The 19,331-nt window shown below is 44.0% G+C and overlaps 1 protein-coding gene across 7 annotated transcripts in view; it reads left to right on the top strand.

Annotated features, from left to right (window-relative positions):
- Window positions 1-5,305: 5,305 nt before the first annotated feature.
- ESRP1 (epithelial splicing regulatory protein 1) overlaps window positions 5,306-19,331 on the top strand; it is a 58,682-nt gene continuing 44,656 nt past the window's right edge. For 5 of the 7 annotated variants that reach the window (XM_027561517.1, XM_027561521.1, XM_027561520.1 and 2 more), the window contains exons 1-4: window positions 5,366-5,819; window positions 6,359-6,487; window positions 8,110-8,223; window positions 11,030-11,144. In XM_027561517.1, the coding sequence (XP_027417318.1) occupies window positions 5,688-5,819; window positions 6,359-6,487; window positions 8,110-8,223; window positions 11,030-11,144 (490 nt within the window). In that variant the 5' untranslated portion in view covers window positions 5,366-5,687. Of the gene's footprint in view, window positions 5,820-6,358; window positions 6,488-8,109; window positions 8,224-11,029; window positions 11,145-19,331 lie in introns of all 7 variants that reach the window. The other 2 variants (XM_027561514.1, XM_027561515.1) reach the window with 2 other exon arrangements.

The following is a 19,331-nucleotide window of genomic DNA, read 5'->3' as shown; positions in this document are numbered from 1 at the left end:
CAGCACCACAGTTTGAGACCATCTTTAGACTACTTATAATACTTAATATAATGTAAATGATATGTAAGTTGTTGTACTTCTTGAATTTTTTTCCCTAATATTTTCAGTCCTCAGTTGATTGAATCTGCCTGCAGGTGCAGAATCACAGATATGGAGGTCTGACTTGTACTCCTGAGCAAAGGACGTTGAGGCCTGGAGGGAGGAATTTCCTAACTGGCATCTTCTCCCTGGATGCCCAGTTTAAATGGATCAGTTCTGTGGTCCCCAGTGAGTGACAGCCGCTCAGTTGTGTCCAACTCTTTTCGACCCCATGGACTGTAGCCTGCCAGGCTCCTCTGTCCATGGAATTCTCCAGGCAAGATTACTGGAGTGGGTTGCCATTCCTTGGTCCCCAAGGAGAAGTCATATCTTGCCCAGATTCATGACACATTTCCCCAGGTAAAGTTTTTCTGTACGTTTTCCTTCCACAGATAGTAAAATCTTATTTAACGTTTCACCCTGCCTTGATGGTGTCTTTAATCTAATCTACGGTGAGAGCCTTTGTGGTTGTTGCCTAGAGAGAAAAGTAGAAGTGTCAGTCACTCAGTTGTGTCTGACTCTCTTGCAGCCCCATGAACCGTAGCCCACCAGGCTCCTCTGTCCGTGAATTCTCCAGGCAAGAATACCAGAGTGTGTAGCCATTCCCTTCTCCAGGGGATCTTCCCAATGCAGGGACTGAACCTGGGTCTCCTGAGTTGCAGGCAGATTCTTTACTGTCTGAGCCACCAGGAAAGCCCCCTCCCCAAGGGAAGGTTCCAATTTTGTAGTAAACTTCTTGGTTCTCAAGTTTTTCTTCTTTAAAGAAGACACTTCTTTACGTATTTCCTCTACCCTGAAGATCTATGAAATACACATTATCATCATGCCCAATTATATAGGTGAGAAACTGAGTCTTGGTAAGGTTAAGGAACACACCCACAGCCATGAAGGTAGCACAAGACAGGGCCAATTATTAAACCCATACTTTTTACACACAGATCATCTGTAATAATTGCCATAATAAAGGTTCAGACCAGTAATTTGTTTAAATGTGCAATGCACAGAGTAATTCATAGAAAATTATAATGTATTTCGTTATCCTGACCATCCTGACTATCCCCCTACCTTTTCACTTCAGAGAGATTGGATTTGTCCAGGGAGTATAAAATGTGATATCTTTTACAACTTTATCTGGTATAGATAACTAAGAAATATCAGTGGTTTGTGGTAGCCTCAGAACACAAGGTTTTTATAATATTTTTGATTTGCTCTTTTAAAAATGGAAATATAATTCATATACCATAATATAAACTTTTTAAACTGTACAATTCAGTAGTTTTTAGTCTATTTACATGTTTGTGCAATTATCATCACTATCTAATTCGAGAACACTTTGATTTCACTTTTAAAGGCTCTTTTCTTACAGGTACAAGAGAACCACTGAATATGTGCAAGCGAAAACTCCAAGAAAGATCTGGAGACCTCAGAGCAAGACTGGAGCCTGCAAATGCAATGCTGCTATGTAGTCTTAAAAGGGAAGCTGCATTGTAAGTAATAAGAAGATGAATCCTGGGTTAGGATTCTGAGCTTTCACTGTTAGGCCTGGGTTCAATTCCTGGTCAGGGAACTGAGATCCCACAGCCGCAGGGAAAAAAAAAAAAGACTGTGACGTCTAGGTACTACTGTGTCAGTGGTCAGGCCACAGAGGACACATTTGTTTTCTGTCTAGTCCAAGAGCTGCTCTCAAAGTGGTAAGAGGAGAAGGGCCCGAGGAGCGTGATGAAGATAAAGAGCAGGCAAGTAGGATTCATGATGAAACCTTTAAAGAGCTTGCAGTAATTTAGCCTAGTAATGTTATTTAAGAAAACTTTAAAAGATATGAAAGGATTTTTATACAGAAAATGTGACCTTTTCTTTCTCCTTTCACTAGGGAAGACAAAATGGATTCATTCTATAGTATGGAGGATTAGGTTAACACAGCAGTCAGGAGACAGACCCTTGTTAAACACCAAATGACGGTGGCAGCAAACAGTCCTCTGACACTAAAAAGCAGTGTTTTTATTTATTAAAAAAAAACCCTTTTTTTTTAGGTTGCAAAGAATAGTATAATTTGTTCACTCAGATTCTACATTAACATTTTACACTTTTTCTGTATCATTCTCTTTCTCTTCATATATGTGTATATACACATGTGTGTATATATATATTTCTTTGGTCAGAATCCTTTGAGAATAAATTATAGACAACGACTTCCCTTTATCACTAATTACTGGGTAGTTCCTAAAGCAAAGGCCATTTTCCTGTTGAATCACTGTAAGATTACAAAAGTTTATAAATTAACTGTGATACAACACTACTATCTAATTTTCAGACCTTATTCAAATTTTTCCTTTTGTCCCAATAATGTCCTTTAGAGGGAAAAAAAAGTTTTTTTCTGGTACAGGATCCATATTCCATTGAGTTGTCATATCTTCTTAATTCTGGAACAGTTCTTCAGAAAATAATTTTAAGGTCTTTAAGAATTTTAAGAATACAGGCCAGTTACTTTGCTGCCTGTCCCTCAACTTGGGTCTCTGCTGCTTTTAACAAAGGTTCGCTTCTGTTTGGGGAGTTTTAGGCATGTCCTGAATTAAAACCATAGGTAGAGGGTTCATCTCTCACAAGGACTATTCCTATTATATATTCGAACCATTTGTAAATGGTGGGATGGACAATAAAACGTCTTTGTATTCAGAACTCAGCGTTTTTGTATTACACAGTTTGCTCAGCATTCCTGCATCTCACGAGTTTAATATTTTTTATTTACAATATCTTGATTTCAACAGATTTGTTTGTGAATAATTAGCACCTACTCTTTTAAAAAACCCTTGAGATGTGAATTACCTATAAACTCCCCTTTTCATAATCTCACCGTTGCAGTCGTGGACTGTGCCGAGGCTCAGGAGACAAACGGCTGCAAAAACGGGTGGGTGTTGTTACTCGCTAAAACCTTTCAACAAATATTTGTGGAGTACTTCGTGGATGTCAAGCTTTGCTCCAAGCCCCGGGAATCAATTCTAGAACAAAGTAAGACAAAAAAACTCCTGTCTGTGTAGTTGGACGAATTAAAATTCAGATTAAAAAGACACTAAGAAATCGACTTCCTTCAAGAGGAAACAGGCAAGGCTCTGAGAAAAGGGGTTAGCTCCGAGGTTCGATCCTCACGCGCCCAACGCCGCCGATCCCCGGCGAACGCGCAGGTAATCAAGTTCTGCGTTTACCCAAAACGCACTCCTCAGATCCCGACACCAAAGGCCTGAAAGGGCGGGCGGGGCAGGACTGCCAGAGCAGTTGTAACACTTTTTCAGCAACAGTCTCCCGCCGGGTGTGTGTGGCGGGGGGGGCGGGGACAGGGAGGACTGGTTGTTCCCCCCGCACCAGCCGCCGCCGCGCGCGTTCCGGGCCGCCGCGCGGGGGCCCCGCACCCCGCAGGGCCGAGCGCCTGGGAACCGCGCGCGGAGAACGTCCCGCGGGCAGGCGGCTCGGCGGAACCGGCTCCTCCGGCGGCCTCGCCCACTGCAATGCAATCTGGGTGGTTTTTCCAGGTCCCTCCCTGCCGCCTTCCGCGCCCAGTCCCTGCCCCCGCGGCGCCTGCGGGCCTGGGAGAGCGCGCGGGGACGCGCGGCCCAGGCGGGGCGAGGCTGATGCCGCGGACCCCGCGGAGGGGGCTGTAGGCGCCCTTCCGGATCCCGCACCTGAAAGCGTGGGACGCTGGGGCTCTGGCTGTCGACAAGGCTGGTACTCAGCCCCCTCGGAGGCCCCCAAAGAGCCCGGCATTCATTCTCCCGCTCTCCCGGGGCGCGCTCTGCGGTTACCTGAGCGGCGACTCTCCACGCGGCCTCGGGCTCCTGAAACCCTCCCGCCACCTGCCCTCTCGGCCCGCGCTTCCTCCCGGGCGGCAAAGCCCTACCTCCAGCGTCCCCGGAGCATCCTGAAAGGGGCTCAGATTTGTACCTGGCGCGGGTTACTGTAGTGATTGGGGTACGGTTACCGGTTCTCCCATTATGAATCAAGGGCTGGATACTTGGAGCCGAATGAGTAATACTTCAGACGGCGTTGTGTTCCCAATAAGAGATCGATTTCAAACATAAAACCCAACTTCATCCCCAGCACTTTATCTGGAAAACGGCACAGAACCCATCACACGGCCCTCCGACAACGGGGCAGGGCGATGGAGCGGGGGCGCCGCTAAGGTGGGCGCTCAAGCTCCTGGCAGGTTTAGCTGAACGAGGGTAGGGAGATCGCTCGGGGAATTTGGCCAAATCGATACAGAAGTACAAAGGCAATGATACGAGGTGGAGGGCGGGAGATCTGAGCCACGAACTGTGCAAAGAGCTCTGCTTTGGCTTGATTTAAGAAAACATCAGGTACGGTATTCGATACATTTTATTTAGGGCCCAGGGCAAAGCAAAGGAAGTGGGCCCCTGGACCGGAGGAGGCTGCAGTCTCCAGCGAGCAGCCAGCACTGAACAAGGAGGAGCAGTTAAGGGAACAGTTGAGAGGAAAGGGCGTGGGGGTCCACGGTGCCCGAAAGTTTGTTTGGTGGCCGAGAGTCCAGCCCCCGAGACCTGCGCAACCGCGCGCGGAGATTTCACTCCGCAAGGTGGGCAGTGAGTGACTCGGGAAAGGAGGAGCGTGCGCCCCGAGAGGGGGAGGGCCGGAAAGCTTTCGCCGGCTGTTTGCACTTAAAGGTGTGTTGGGCTCGGGAGCGGCTTTTCCGGGGCTTGGCCAGCGCGCCCGCCACCTCCCGGCCGCAGTTGGCCGGTCCCTCCCTCCGCGGTTCGCCCTCTCGGGGCGCCGCGCCTCGGGCAGCTCCGCACCTGGGCCTCACCTCTGTCCTGCTTTCGCCTCCCCGCGCCAGGCCTTTGAGCTTGACCCTTTAGAACCTGCGGCTTCGTTCCCCACAGCCGGCATTTCTCCAAGCACATCCCCCTCGGCCCGCCCCCTCCCCGCCGGGTCCTTCCACTCGGGCGACCCGTCCCTCCGCGCCCTCGACGCCTCACCCTTTCCCGGTCCGGCCTCGGTTCCCCCTCTGGGTGGCCGCCGCCTCTTCCCCGCCTCTAGCGTCTCCCCCTCCCCTCCGCAATCAGCCAGCCATTGTCTCCCGCCCCCTCCTCCCCTTCCACCCCACCCCCCTCGGCCCCGGGCGGTCTCCTCCCCCACCTCCTCTGCCACGTCGTGGTTTGAAGGAGCCAATGGGCCGGCCCCGCCAGGTGTCTCTTACCTGCACCACGTGGGGGAGGGGGAAGGGGCGGGCAGGTAGGGCCACATCCCAAAACAGAAAAGCTTTTCAGCCATTGCGCGCCTCCCGGGGGTGCAGCCTCAGCTCCCAGCTTTTTGCATAGACGCACAGGGCCATTGAATACAAAAAGGGCAGGCCTCCTTCGCCCTGCTTCCCACCCCCCTTCCTGCCCAGGGCGTGGAGCTCGGGCCAGGTGAGGGCTGGGGTGGTTGGTTACCGCCTTTTGCACCGGCGGCGGCGAGGAGGAGGAGGAGGAGGGGGGGTGGGTGGACGCTCTTTCTTTTTTTTTTCCTTCGGAGAGGTTTTAGCACAGGTTTTCCTCTCGTTCTCACGGCCGCCCCACCTCGCCGCCTCCCGACCCCCCTTCTCCCCCTCCCCACCCATCGTCATGACGGCGTCTCCGGATTACTTGGTGGTGCTCTTCGGAATCACGGCTGGGGCCACCGGGGCCAAGCTGGGCTCGGACGAGAAGGAGCTGATCCTGCTCTTATGGAAAGTCGTGGATCTGGCCAACAAGAAGGTATTTCTGCACTGTTTCTGTCCAAGGGATAGGCGTGGAGGCAGAAGCTGGTCCGAGTTGAGAGGGAAGTGGGTAAACAACTGCTCTCGTTTGCCCACTTGTGAGGCTGGACCCGAATTCTGGAGAATCCAAGGAGAAAACCAGACTTCTCTTCCAGCCGCTTTTGAACCAACCCTTTCAGCTCTCCAAAATCTGGCCCAGGTGGGGAGGCCGGGCGCCGCCAAGCTCTGTTCTCCTCCCGTCGGGGGCCGCCCGGCGGAGGCGGGGTGGAGTCCCTGGGGGGCCTGAGCGCGGACTTCTAGGACTTTTTCGGACCTGATCCGGGTGGGGGGTGGGGCTGGGGGCAGGGCTGTACCGATCTCTCGGCTACCGGAGCCGCAGACGACGCGCGAGCCAGGATTCTGAAGCCGGATCCGCCGAGAGGAGTGGGCCTTCCCCGCATGGGAAAGGATGGAGGAGGGTGAGGATGGAGGTCCCCGCGTTCAGGGAGGGGAAACTGACCCCCTGCTTCTTGTTTGTTTTCTTTCTTTTTCCCGGAGGTGGGACAGTTGCACGAAGTACTAGTTAGACCGGATCACTTGGAGCTGACGGAGGACTGCAAAGAAGAAACGAAGCTCGACGCCGAGAGCCTGTCCTCGGCGCCGCAGCTGGACCAAGCGCTCCGACAGGTGACAGCGCGGAGCCGCGCCGCCCACCCCATCCGCGGCGTCCGGGCGGCGCGCGCTGGTCCCCGGGGCGGGGTGTCGAGACCCGGGCTGGGAGCCCTCGGTGGACTCTGGGCGGCGAAGTCGCTGTTCCTTGGAGCCTCCCAGCCCCCAGGGTGGTGGTGGTAGTGGTCTAGTTGCTCAGTCGTGTCCGACTCTTGCGACCCCATGGACAGTAGCCTGGCAAAGTTCCTCGGTGCATGGGATTCTCCAGGCAAGAATACTGGAATGGGTAGCCACTCCCTTCTCCAGGAGATCTACCCGGCCCAGGGATCGAACCTGAGTCTCCTGCATTGCAGGCGGATTCTTTACCTTCTGAGACTGGGAAGCCCAGCCCCCGGGGTCTTTGGGCCAAAACTTGTTAGTTTTTTTTTTTTCGGCTGTTCCCTGAATCGCATCCGCCGGGTTTTTCACCAGTCGTGTGTCTAGCGGAGCTGGAATCCGAGCGCCCCCAACCCCAGGCCGAGACCCCGCTGTGGTCTGCGGCTCTGCCCCCGGGGCAAGGGGCGCTGCGGTGCCGGCGGGCGGGCGGGCCTCGCGCCGAGAGCTAGAGGGGGGCCCCTGCTGGGTGGGAACCGCGGGGGTGGGGGGTTGCTGCTTGGGTTTCAGGCTCCTGAATTCCCCTGAGGGCCCGGTTCCAGTTCCGTTTACTTCTTTAGTGACCTTGGGCCCAGCGCCGGGAGGGTCTGTGGGCCTGACCAGGTGGGGCTGCCCCTTGGGTGGCCGCGAAAGTAGTGGAATCCCCTTAGCTGGGGTTGAGGTGACCTGAAAACCAGGATGCTGACGGGTACTGGACCGCGGATAGGGCAGGGCGCTGAACACCTGTGCGCAGGTGAGTGTCCGGCTTGCTCCCGGCTTCTGCCCTAGAACAAGACTTGCTAATTACAGGGGAAAGTTGCCATTGCTGGGGTGTGTTACAGGAAACGTGATACTACGTTTAACAGAGTTCTGTGTACCCATTGTTGTTGTCTGGTCTCTAAGTCGTGTCCGACTCTTTTGCGACCCCATGGACTGTAGCCCACCAGGCTCCTCTGTCCGTGGGATTTCCCAGGCAAGATTACTGGAGAGGGTTGTCATTTCCTTCCTGACCCAGGAATCCAATCTGCGTCTCCTGTATTAGCAGGCGAAATCTTTACCACCGAGACACCAGGGAAGCCTTCTATATACCTATTAGCCACATTTACTTCAGAAACTGGCATCTTTCTTTAAGTCCAGAGCATCTTAACAGAAAAAAAAAAAAGTAACACCAGAGAATGATGTAATCAGAAGGCAATTTGCTGATGAAATGAGACCTCTGACTTAAAAGTCTTGAATGGATTTATTACAAAAATGCAAGGAGGAGGGATGTTGAAGGATGCATTTACTAAATTCTTCTGTGGGTTAACTGAGGGTTGATTGGAAAACTCCCCGGTCTAAAGGAAGCTGGACCGTTTGGAGGGACTGGGTCCTTCTAATGCTGCCTCAAGCAGTGGTGTTCTTTGCAGCTGTTAGCCAGGTTTTTTCTGGTTTTAAACAAGAGGGGCCACTTTTCAGAGTTTGTGAATCCTGCATCCTTTGCATCCCTGGGTGTGTTTTGTTCTTTTCAGTTTAACCAGTCAGTGAGCAATGAACTGAATATTGGGGTAGGAACCTCCTTCTGTCTCTGTACCGACGGGCAGCTTCATGTCAGGCAAATTCTGCATCCTGAGGCTTCTAAGAAGGTAAGAGTGCCCGTTTCCAGAAAAAGATGATTAGCCCTTAGGGGTGACTGGAGGCTTAAGCAACGGTTTATCCAGGTTTCTCTATTTTAAAAATATGCATATGAGGAGTTAGTATGTCATGGGTACAGAATTTCAGTTTGAGATCATGACAAGGGAGTGGTGGTGACGGTTCCACAATAATGTGGGTGTATTTAATGCCTCTAAATTATACACTTATAATTGTCAAAATGGTAAATATTGTATTATGTATATTTTACCACAATAAAAAATTTGCAGCACTTTTATAGAAATATTTGAGGTAATAGTAATTTTATAGATACCCTTTGGTGACTTAAAAGTTTGTTATTGTGTATGTTAAGTTTTAGAGAGGCTTGAAACGCTCTCTTTTCCAAAGCATATTAGCTGAATTTTTGACATTTTTGACATTTGAAATGGGTAAAACTGTAGTTAATACATCGTGATACATCTGTGTAACAAATGCCTTATCCTAGAAAGGAGGGAGCAAAGAAAAATCTTTCAAATTAGAGTCACCCCTTAGGTCTAATCATCTTTTTCTGGAAAAAGATGATTCTAATGATTTCATTAAAAAGCTTTGTACTCTTAACTAGTTAAATGTTAATTATAGCATACCACGTTTTGTCTGACTTTAAGTACATGTGCAACTGATTGAATTTTGTATCAAAGTGATGGGGTCAGCCTCATCTTTTACCTTTACTCATCTTTCTGGTATGGAAAAAAGTATGCAATGAGAAAGATAACTATCTTATGTAGATGTGATTTCCCTTCTGGGGAAGAATACTGAGGGATTGAGAAAAAATGGTACCCATAGACAGCAGACCCAGTGTGACCAATTATTGTTAATGTAGTTGATCTTATCAATTTAATTAGTTAGAGCTGTAACTTTTTATTGTGATGGGCAGATACTGAACTTGAAAAGATGGAAGTAAAATATTTTCATAAGGAAAGGTATGTGAGGTAAAGCTTGCAATAAAAAGTGTAGACTGGCAATTGATGTCACAAGTGAGCAGTCAGTGCAGACTTCTTTTTACTCCAGCAGGGAAAGGAAAGAAATGAATTAAATGTATAACAACAACTTTAAAAGTTTAAGGGAGAAACTCAAGTTCCTGTATCATGAGAGTTGGATAAAAACTCCTCTTTTTACAGCAACCTTAGTAATTGATGAAAAGAGGAGGGTTGTTTGTTAGTTAAATGCTAAACAAATTGCTATACCCTCAATCCAGAAAAGATACATATATGGAATTTTTTTCCCTTCAAACTCATATGAAGGATAAAATTTAATCTTTCCCTATTGGGCTGGAGTAAAGCAGCAGTTTTTGTTATTTTAGACCCACTGCTTTGGATGTGAGACAACCTCCAGAGAAAAATTTTCCTGAGTAACTTCTTTTAAGATTTTGATAAAACTAAAACAATTAATTTAGCATCATAATGAAAATAATTCTATGCATTATAGAAAAATAAAGAAATGGCAAAACAAAATAATCCTTCTAGTCAGAAAACAAAGTGGTTTTTTGAATGTGAACATAATTGAATGTGTTCTTTCAGATTTTTGAAAAAAAGCCTTACTTTTACAAGGAGCATTCATACTACATAAATCTTTTAGCCTATTTTAAGTTTAATATAACATCAGTATTTTGTGTAAGCAATAAAAAAAAAAATTCACTGTCTTTAATGGATACACCTATTTAAACCAAACTTTAATTGTTGGACTTTTGAGTTATTGTCATTGTAAACAGCTTTTAAATAAGCATTTTTGTAGGTAATCTTAAAAGATTCACAATTCAAGATTACCTATTTTGAAAACGTCACCATGATATACTGATACCTATTTCAAATACAGCATAAGCAAACCACATCTAATAGAATCCAGTAAGGAAATTTAGAGACATTATTGCATAAACATTACAGGTCACAAACATTAAAAAGTTTTTATATCCTTGACTTTATAATGTACAAGTTCCCAGTAAGTGAACACAGACTGTCTTGAAGTTTTAAGACAAATCTAAAGTCACTGTAACAAAACTAAACTTTGAAAATTATTCAGTGAGGATGTTTTTTCTTTCAGAAAAGTGATACAATAGTGTGATATTTGCTCTGACAGCTGAGCAAGAGTGATGCTAGTCAATAGGAACCATGTCTTCTTGGCCACTGAGATTTGCGAGATATTCTTTTAAGTCTAATTTGAGTTCTCAGGGTTTAGCCAGAATAATAATGGCCTGGAAAACTAATGTGGGACTGTAATTTGGCAGAAAAATAATCCTCTTCGGGTAATCAGGAATTTGCTATCTTATTGTAATTTTAGTGTGTGGAGTATGCTTTATCAGAACCCAGTATTTTAAGCTATGTTTTAATAGAAAACTAAATTTTGATAAAGACTTAGGGTCCTAGGTCTAGACATATGTTGTAAACATATGCATCTGAGAGGACTAATATCGCTTCCTAAAAGTACAGATGGTCTAACATAATTGTGGCTAGACAAAGAACACTGTATTATCATACAGGAAATATAAAATATAGTAGCCTAAATGTTTTATGGCTTCAGAACTGTTTTAGAGGAATACATAATGAAGCACGAATGTATAATCCATTGCCTTAAAATGAATTATTTTTTCATGACACTTTTATATAGGATGTAATACTTTAACAGAAAATGAAGATACTGTTTAATTAAAAAATTTTTTTAAATTGTGGTAAAATATAATTACATTCAGTTCTTAGGTTCCTAATTGTTAGGGAATTATTGAACTAAATGTGTCTAGTTAACAGTATCTACCTTGTCCTTCCTCAGAATGTATTATTGCCTGAATGCTTCTATTCCTTTTTTGATCTTCGAAAAGAATTCAAGAAGTGTTGCCCTGGTTCACCTGATATTGATAAACTGGATGTTGCAGCAATGACAGAGTGTATCCTTTAAGTGATGACTCAGGAATCATTTGAGAAGACAGCTCTAGGAAAACATGACAGTTCAAGAAACTTTAAAACATTGTATGAAAATTCACTTGTCCAAAATTTGTCTATTGTGCTAGGGGAAAACAGTACAATCAAAATAGTTATAATTGACTGAATTTGAATGGTGATCTACCTGGCTTTAGACGTTGATTTGTGTGAGGTGAACACATAAAATAGAATTCAGTTTTGAATTATGGGAGTGGCTTGGTTTTGTTTTTTTTCAGTTGATGAATTGTTGAATGTGAAGACCAGAATTTTTTTGCCAATTCTTTTTTTTTTGCCAATTCTAAGGCCACTTATTCTTGATTATTTTGGTTTTGGTGTTTACTTCTGCTTCTTTTGAATGGATAAGAGTGTTTTGGTTCTTTAATTGTGGATGTGTACTCTTTACAAATAGCTGTTCATCATTGGCACCCCTTTTAATCTTCTCTCTTTTTCAAATACATGTGGATTGTGGTGATTACTATAACTTATCTGTTGAGATGATAAAATGAGGTTGAGATTTTACCCCAAATTATTTCATTACCAAGCTAATATATCTGATGCATCATGAACTGTAAAAGTAAATTTTATAATCACACATCTTGTCATGAATGACCCATCATCTTTCATACAGTAAGTCTTTAAAGTGCTAACTAATAAACAATTATGTGCTAACTATCAGATGTAACACTGAGTAATAGAGGTGTTGAGGACCCACCCAAAGCCACTATGAGAATCATCATGAAGTCAGATTCAAGTTATTTTCAGGAACTTGTAAGTTACAGATGTTTATTCTTAAACTTCATCATTCTTTTTCAGGAGCTAAAGCCTGATTTTTATTTCAAAATTTCTTGATGAAAAACATGGTTTAGATATTTTTCCTAACCATTTGTAAGGAGATCAAACTCATTTATTTGCTTTCTTGGAAGTAGATAGCTAGAATTTTGGTGTAACTGATTTAGCTGCTCAGACGATAAAGAATCTGCCTACCATGCAGGAGACCTGGGTTCAATCCCTGGGTTGGGAAGATTCCCTGGAGAAGGGAACGGCTACCCACTCCAGAATTCTTGGCCGGGAGAATTCTATGGACAGAGGAGCCTGGCGGGCTACAGTCCATGGGGTCACAAAGAGTCAGACACAACTGAGCGATTTTCACTAAGTTACTGGTTTAGCTCCCAGCAGTTGGGAGAAGGGTAGAATATGCTCATTTGAAGGAATTCTTCTCAAGAGTTTTCATTAGAAGGTTGGGACAGTAGAATAACATTTGTTATGTGTTTTGTTGGTTAGAATGCTGCATTAGTTAGCTCAGGCTGCTATAACAAATACCCTAGACTGGTGGCTTATTAGCAACAGAAATTTATTTTCTCACAGTTCTGGAGTATGGAAGGTCCCAGATTAGGGTGCCATCATGGCTCACCTCTGGTGAGGGATTTTTCGGCTTTCAGATAGCTGCCTCCTCCTTGTGTCTCACAATGGGGTGGTGGTGGGGGGGGGCGCCTGGCAGAGCCAGGAATGAGGTGGTTCTTTCCTCTTTTTATAAGGCCACAGGCCTAACAGATTAGGGCCCTTTGCTTGTGGCCTCATTTAACCTTAATTATCTCCTAAATACGGAGAAGTCAATGGCACCCCATTCCAGTACTCTTGCCTGGAAAATCCCATGGATGGAGGAGCCTGGTAGGCTGTAGTCCATGGGGTCTATAAGAGTTGGACACGGCTGAGCGACTTCCCTTTCACTTTTCACTTTCATGCATTGGAGAAGGAAATGGCAACCCAGTCCAGTGTTCTTGCCTGGAAAATCCCAGGGATGGCCGAGCCTGGTGGGCTGCCGTCTATGGGGTCGCACAGAGTTGGCTATGACTGAAGAGACTTAGAGAGAGAGAGAGATCTCCTAAATAATCTATTCCCAGATAGTCATATTTAGCAGCTAGGGTTTCAACACATGAAGTTTGGGGAGGGACACAGTTCCATTGATAGCAAATGCTAAACCATTTAATGTGCTGGTACAAAATAAAGAATCAAAAACTTATGCAAAGTATTAATAGATAGTGGAGGGAAAGTCTAATAGAAAAAGATAATTTGAATAGGAAAGGCAATATTCAGGTTCATCCCTGATCACCCAGTTTTCTCTTTTAGCAAAGAAAATCTTTCTGTAGTAATGATAAGTCAGATATTAGTAAAAATTTCCATAGCTACAAACAAGAGGTTCTTACATTTAGGTATTCTGTTTTTTTTTTCCATGTATTTTCAGTTCAGAGATAGCTTGTTAAAAGCTTACCCATGTTTTCTCCTTGGTTTCTTAAGAGCTTAACATATACAAGATTTGGGGTATTAGTGAACATGTTCAGTATGGTAACCTGGGCTTTTTACTTGCTCTATGCTGTATTATCTGGGCTTCCCTGGTGGCTCAGATGGTAAAGAATCTGCCTGCAATTCAGAAAACCTGGGCTCAGTCCTTGGATCAGGACGATCCCCTGGAGAAGGGAATGGCCACCCACTCCAGTATTCTTACCTGGAGAGTTCCATGGACAGAGGAGCCTGGTGAGCTACAATTCATGGGTTGCAAAGCGTCAGACACAACTGAGCAATGAACACTTTTCACTTTTCACTTCATGCTGTATTACCTACACATTATGCTCCATACTCAATTTCTATATACCTTTATATAATTTTTGCATTATCTGACCTTTAGGTGAATGGTTAATATGCTATGCTGACTATTTTTTTCTGTCATTCCTTTTCATTCTAGCTCCATAACTATTTGTTGGCAATTTTGTGGGGTTTTTTCCCCCCCCCAAATACCATAGGACTGAAAATCGGAAATATTTGACTGCAATAAACAGGTGAATTATGAATAAAGCTGTTAGGCTCCATTTCAGGCACGTGTGTGTGCTCAGTTGTGTCAGACTCTTTTGCGACCCCATAGACTGTGGCCTACCAGGCTCCTCTGTCCATGGAATTTTCCAGGCAAACATACTGGAGCAGGTGACCATTTCCTACTCCAGGGGATCTCCCTGACCTATGAATCAAACCTCAGTCTCCTGCATTGGCAGGTGGATTCTTTTGCATTGAGCTACCTGGGAAGTCCTTCTTTAGTTCCTCAACCACCGATCAAACCTAGGAGTGTGGGGTCTTAGCCACTGGGCCACCAGGGAAGGTCCCTCAAGCCTCACTTTTACTTATGGTATTTGCCAGTGAAAGCTTTGTGAACCTGGATGTAGATGAAGCAGTATGACCGCTTTGATAAAAGGTTTAGGCGTTTCTTGTATGCAGTCCTGGTTCTTCCATTAGCACTTCTTTTCCTCTCTTGTCTTTGTGTTGGTTCTAAAACCACTGCTAGAGTTAATGTTAGAGCCTCTCTGAGTGTTTCCAGCTGCAACTTTGTTACCTGCTTTTTTGAGTTATGCAGTCCTAAGTAAGAGAGAAGACCTCACTTAGCAAGTGAACTATGGCTGGCATTTTGTAATCAGGTGAAGTGGTAAGGGTGTGATGATAGGAATTGGGGCCCATGTAATTTTTTTTAAAGGAAGAAATTTATCATAGATCCCTTGGGAGAAATTAATTCTACTTGTCCCCTGCTGAAAGTCCATTTTGATTATGAGGCTGTTTGTATGACTTACCTGTTTTTTTTTTTGTTTGTTTGTTTGTTTTTTAAGAACAAACCTATTTCCCCCACAATCTTGAGTGGAATTACTTCCTCCTGGTTTCTTAACGTATTTGTTAGTTTTGCTATTCATGAGCTGATTTATTCTCGTTAATCGAGACCTTTACCACTGTTTATTTCATTTTACCAAGCCTTTACTGAGAACTCATTTTAAATGAAGTATGGCCTTTTCCAGAGAGCAGGTGAAAGTAGAGAACTGTCGATTGGAGTTTATTGTTTATCCCAGTAATAGCTTCCCAAGAGCCCAGTGGAGGAAGTATTGCCCGCTTTTTATAGCTAGGGAAACTGACACTTCGAGGTTTTAAGTTAGAAATGGCAGCATTTGAACCTGAGTCTGATTGCAAACATCCTGCTTGTTAACTAGGGGATAAAATTCTAGAATTTGTAAAGATGATTTGAGCATGGGTTTGCCTATTTAAATAGGTTATCTCCCTTATAAATTTATATTCTGTTTCCTGAGACTATAATATTCAGGGGGAAAGAGAAGTTAATTTTGTAAAATTTCAATCCAGTTGTAGGGTATTACATCCATATATGCTGTTTGACATTATTAGGAAATGCCATTTCACTAGTGCAGCTTTACAACATCACAGTAAAAAAAGAAAAATCACTAAACCACTCTTGTCTGTCCATCCAAGTGTTAGCAGGAGTGTGTCTTTCTGTGTGTGTGTTTCACCACTTCGTGATGAGAGTGAACCATACATGTTTGTGTGGGCGTGCTACTAACACGGTAACAGTGGCCTATTTTTCCCATATATTAAAGATGGACGTAATAGCCTTACTGGCAGAGTGCTAAGAACACGAGCTCTGGGGTCCGATTTCCTGGGGGTGAATTTACTGGACCTGCAGCCTCAGTTTCCCCACCTTGAAATGCGCGTAACTATTGTAAGGAATAGTGCTGTGGTTCACTATTCAGACTGTGCCACTCAGCCACTGTCTGCCCAACCGCGCGCACTCCAGTGTAGGCTGGGTTGTTGAGAGTCATGGAAAAGAAAGCCAGCTGCCAATGACTAAAAGGACTTCCTTATTGATTTAGGACCTTATCTAAACTATTTTACACCTAAATATTTTTTTCTAACCTTGTGTGAGACTGGGTATAGGCCTTTTCACATGTCAGCTACATGTTAGTACAGGTAAACTTAAGGGTTAATTTAGTTTCTTCATTGTAAAATAGTGTATGTGAATGTGGTTCATTCTGCGCTTATGTGCTTGTTTTTATAATATTTATTTTTAATTGATTGTTTTGCAATATTGATTTCTGTCATACATCAACATGAATAGCCATAGGTGTACGGATGTCTCCCTCTTGAGTCTCCTCCCGCCCATTCCCACCCCTCCAGGTTACCGCAGAGCCCCAGTCTGAGTTCCCTGAGTCATACAGCAAATTCCCATTGGCTCTTTATCAACTTATGTTAATTATGTGCAACCATGCTCCCCTCTCCATTTCTCTCTCCCTCCTCCCCCACCCTTCGTCCATAAGTCTGTTCTCCATGTCTGCATCTCCATCGCTGCTCTTTGAACAGGTTCGTCAGTGCCATCCTTTTAGATTCCATATATATGCATTCATATATGATATTTGATTTTTTGACTTCACTCTGTATAATAGGCTCTAGGTTCATCCACCTCATTAGAACTGACTCAAGTGCATTCCTTTTTTGGGCTGAGTAATATCCCCTTGTATATATGTACCACAACTTTATCCATTCATCTGGCGATGGACATCTAGGTTGCTTCCATGTTCCAGCTGTTGTAAATAGTGCTGCAATGAACATTGAAATACACATGTCTTTTTCAGTTTTGGTTTCTTCAGAGTCTATGCCCTAGAAGTGGTATTGCTGGGTAATATGGTGGCTTATTTGGTTTTTCATTTTAAAAAATGTTGTTTTGGTTTCGCTGGGTCTTCGTTGCTGCGAGAAGTCTTTCTCTAGTTGCGGTGTCTGGACTTCTCATTGTGGTCACTTCTCTTGTTACAGAGTGTGGCCTCTGGAGCACAGGCTTGGTAGAGGCTCGGGGGCGTAGTTACTCTGATGCGTGTGGCATCTTCTAGAGCAGAACCTGTGTCCCCTGCATAAGCAGGCAGATTCTTAATCACTGGACTACCAGGGAAGTCCACTTGTTTGTTATGATTAGTTGAACTGGATCTTTGTGGTCGCACACACCTTCACACACCTTCGTTGCCCTTCTTAAAAAAATAGAGGCAAATGCTGAGTCCTCCCTGGTATCTTTTTGCATATGAAAGGGATTTAAAATATCACCTAGGTAAGCTGGGTTACTAGTTGACCTTGTTAGCTGAAGTGGGGAAGAAATTATATTTGGCACCACACAGCCATGATGTGAGCCAAATCAGCCAGTAGTCTGGTTTGTGGTGTGTAATAAGTTAAAGTGACTGGAAATGCTGTATATTCTTGGCCAGCACTCAGAGTTGTTATGTTAATTTTATGTGGTTTATTTTGATTACAAAATAGTTTACTTTTAAAATGTGAGTTTGGGAATTCTAGGATAGTTGTTTTGTTGTAGAAGGCTTTGGAAAACATTATCATGGAGTCTGTCTTTCCTAATTTGTTTATCCCATATAAATGTCTTTTTCTAAGGTAGAAATTTTTCTTTTATTTTGCTTTGGCCCCTACTTCCAGCTTATTTCTTCAGAGGTATAACTGACTTGTCAGTTCTGTGCTTTTGTTAACAATAATACCTCCTGAAGTAATAGTTGTTAGGATGAATCTCATTTTTCTCTCCCTCTTAGAAAGTGTAGGCTTCTGCGGAAGAGTTAAAACTGCAGATATATGTTCCCCAGCATTTATTATAAAAAAAGTCTTTGTTGCTTTTAATCTTACATTATTTTATAGTGGCATTCTTATTTGCTTCTTTCAAAGCTTACTTTAAAATATAGCAGATTATTTATACAACCTGTTTCATTTTTTTATTTTATTTTATTTTGGCCACTCAGTGTGGCTTGAGGGATCTTAGTTCCCTGACCAGGGATTGAACTGTGCCCCCTGCAGTGGAAACACAGAGTCCTGTCCACTGGACTGCCAGGGAATTCCCTAGAACCCGTTTTTTTAAATTATGCAACTCATATAAGGGTAATTTATCACTTTCCCATTTTTTCTTCACATAATTATAGGAAATTCAGTTCTTATTTGGAGCACTGTTTCAACTTTTTTGTGGTCTATTCCTTTGTTCCTTTAGCACAGGCATTTTATTGAAAAATGTCTGGCAATATAGGCAGCTGTGTTAGACTATAAAAAAGTAAACAGTAGAAGGGTAAGAAGCAAACTTTGTCTTTGGGAGGAGGTGGGGGGCTACTGTTTAATGGCAATGAAAAATGGCTTTGAGTTGGAATTTTAAATTGTGATGAAATTTTAACATGGTTTAAATTTAGTTGCTCCACAATGCCTTTGTTTTATATGTGTGCTTTCTATTCGAAACTAAAAACTTGTTTTAAACTAGTTTTAAAAAGATGCTATTTACCAGGGAAAATTGAGTGTTCTGAAATGAAATGTGTCGCCTTTCAGGCCATCAGAAAAGGGAACTTCTTTTGAATGGATCAATTGATACTGATGTGCTCTGTAAAATTCCTCTCTGAATTCTGCCCTCAGATAGTATAAGCATGGGTTAAGTCCTGAAATCTGTTTCATCGACGTGGCACCCTCTGTTCAACTACCAACGAGGTCTCTGAACGTCTCCGAGTTCTGTGTAAATGCAGCCCTAGCTCAGCTGTAGCCTGAAATGCTCGTTTTGTTCCCACATGTCTGGCTTTACCTTCTGCGTTTCCTCACAGCGTGTCTAATTTGTAGAGCTGGCCAAGCCTGTTGGTGCTGTTGTGGCCGCCTCGAGGGCAGAATGACTAAGTTGCATGACGAACCATAAATCAGGAGGCACAGACTCATCTTTCCTTCCCTCAAGATCAGACGCGTAGCAGGTCATTCAGTATATAATTATGAATTGATAGGAGAAAGAATCGGTACTAAATGTGTTTTTCTCACTCTCCTGTATGTGTTATTCATGTTACATTCTGGTAAGAATTACTCAAAACTGAATGAATCTTCCGAAGACAGTGGTGTGGGTGAGTGGGTGGTTTGGGCATGCAGGAGGTTGGGTGACTTTTAAAAGTTGCTAGGAGCTCAGAGCTGCTGATCTTCCTGGTGTGTGATGACTTGAAGGGAAACATGTTGGGACATGTTATGCGGAACCAGGTTAGCCAAATGTCTACAACACATTCTTAATTCAAAAAGTTGCGTTCGGTAAAATAATTCTTCAGGTGCAGATCTATTCTACACAAACAGGGTATTCACGTTGTTACTTCTGATCTTTTTCACTTGGCTTTCATATATGTATTTGTTAATTATTATTTTATTACATGTATTATTCCAAAAGTAGTTTCCATAGGTTGGTTTTAGACTTAAACTAGATAAAATGCCTTCTCAGCTTTAGTACAACTGAGAGGATGTCTGCTTACATGTAATCCAAGTATTCTCAGGTTCAGACTGTAGTTCAG

This window comes from Bos indicus x Bos taurus, chromosome 14, assembly GCF_003369695.1.
Source record: "Bos indicus x Bos taurus breed Angus x Brahman F1 hybrid chromosome 14, Bos_hybrid_MaternalHap_v2.0, whole genome shotgun sequence".
NCBI classification, from domain to species: Eukaryota; Metazoa; Chordata; class Mammalia; order Artiodactyla; family Bovidae; genus Bos; species Bos indicus x Bos taurus.
Note: the sequence above shows the minus strand (reverse complement) of the source record. Positions and strands in the feature narration are given on the sequence as shown.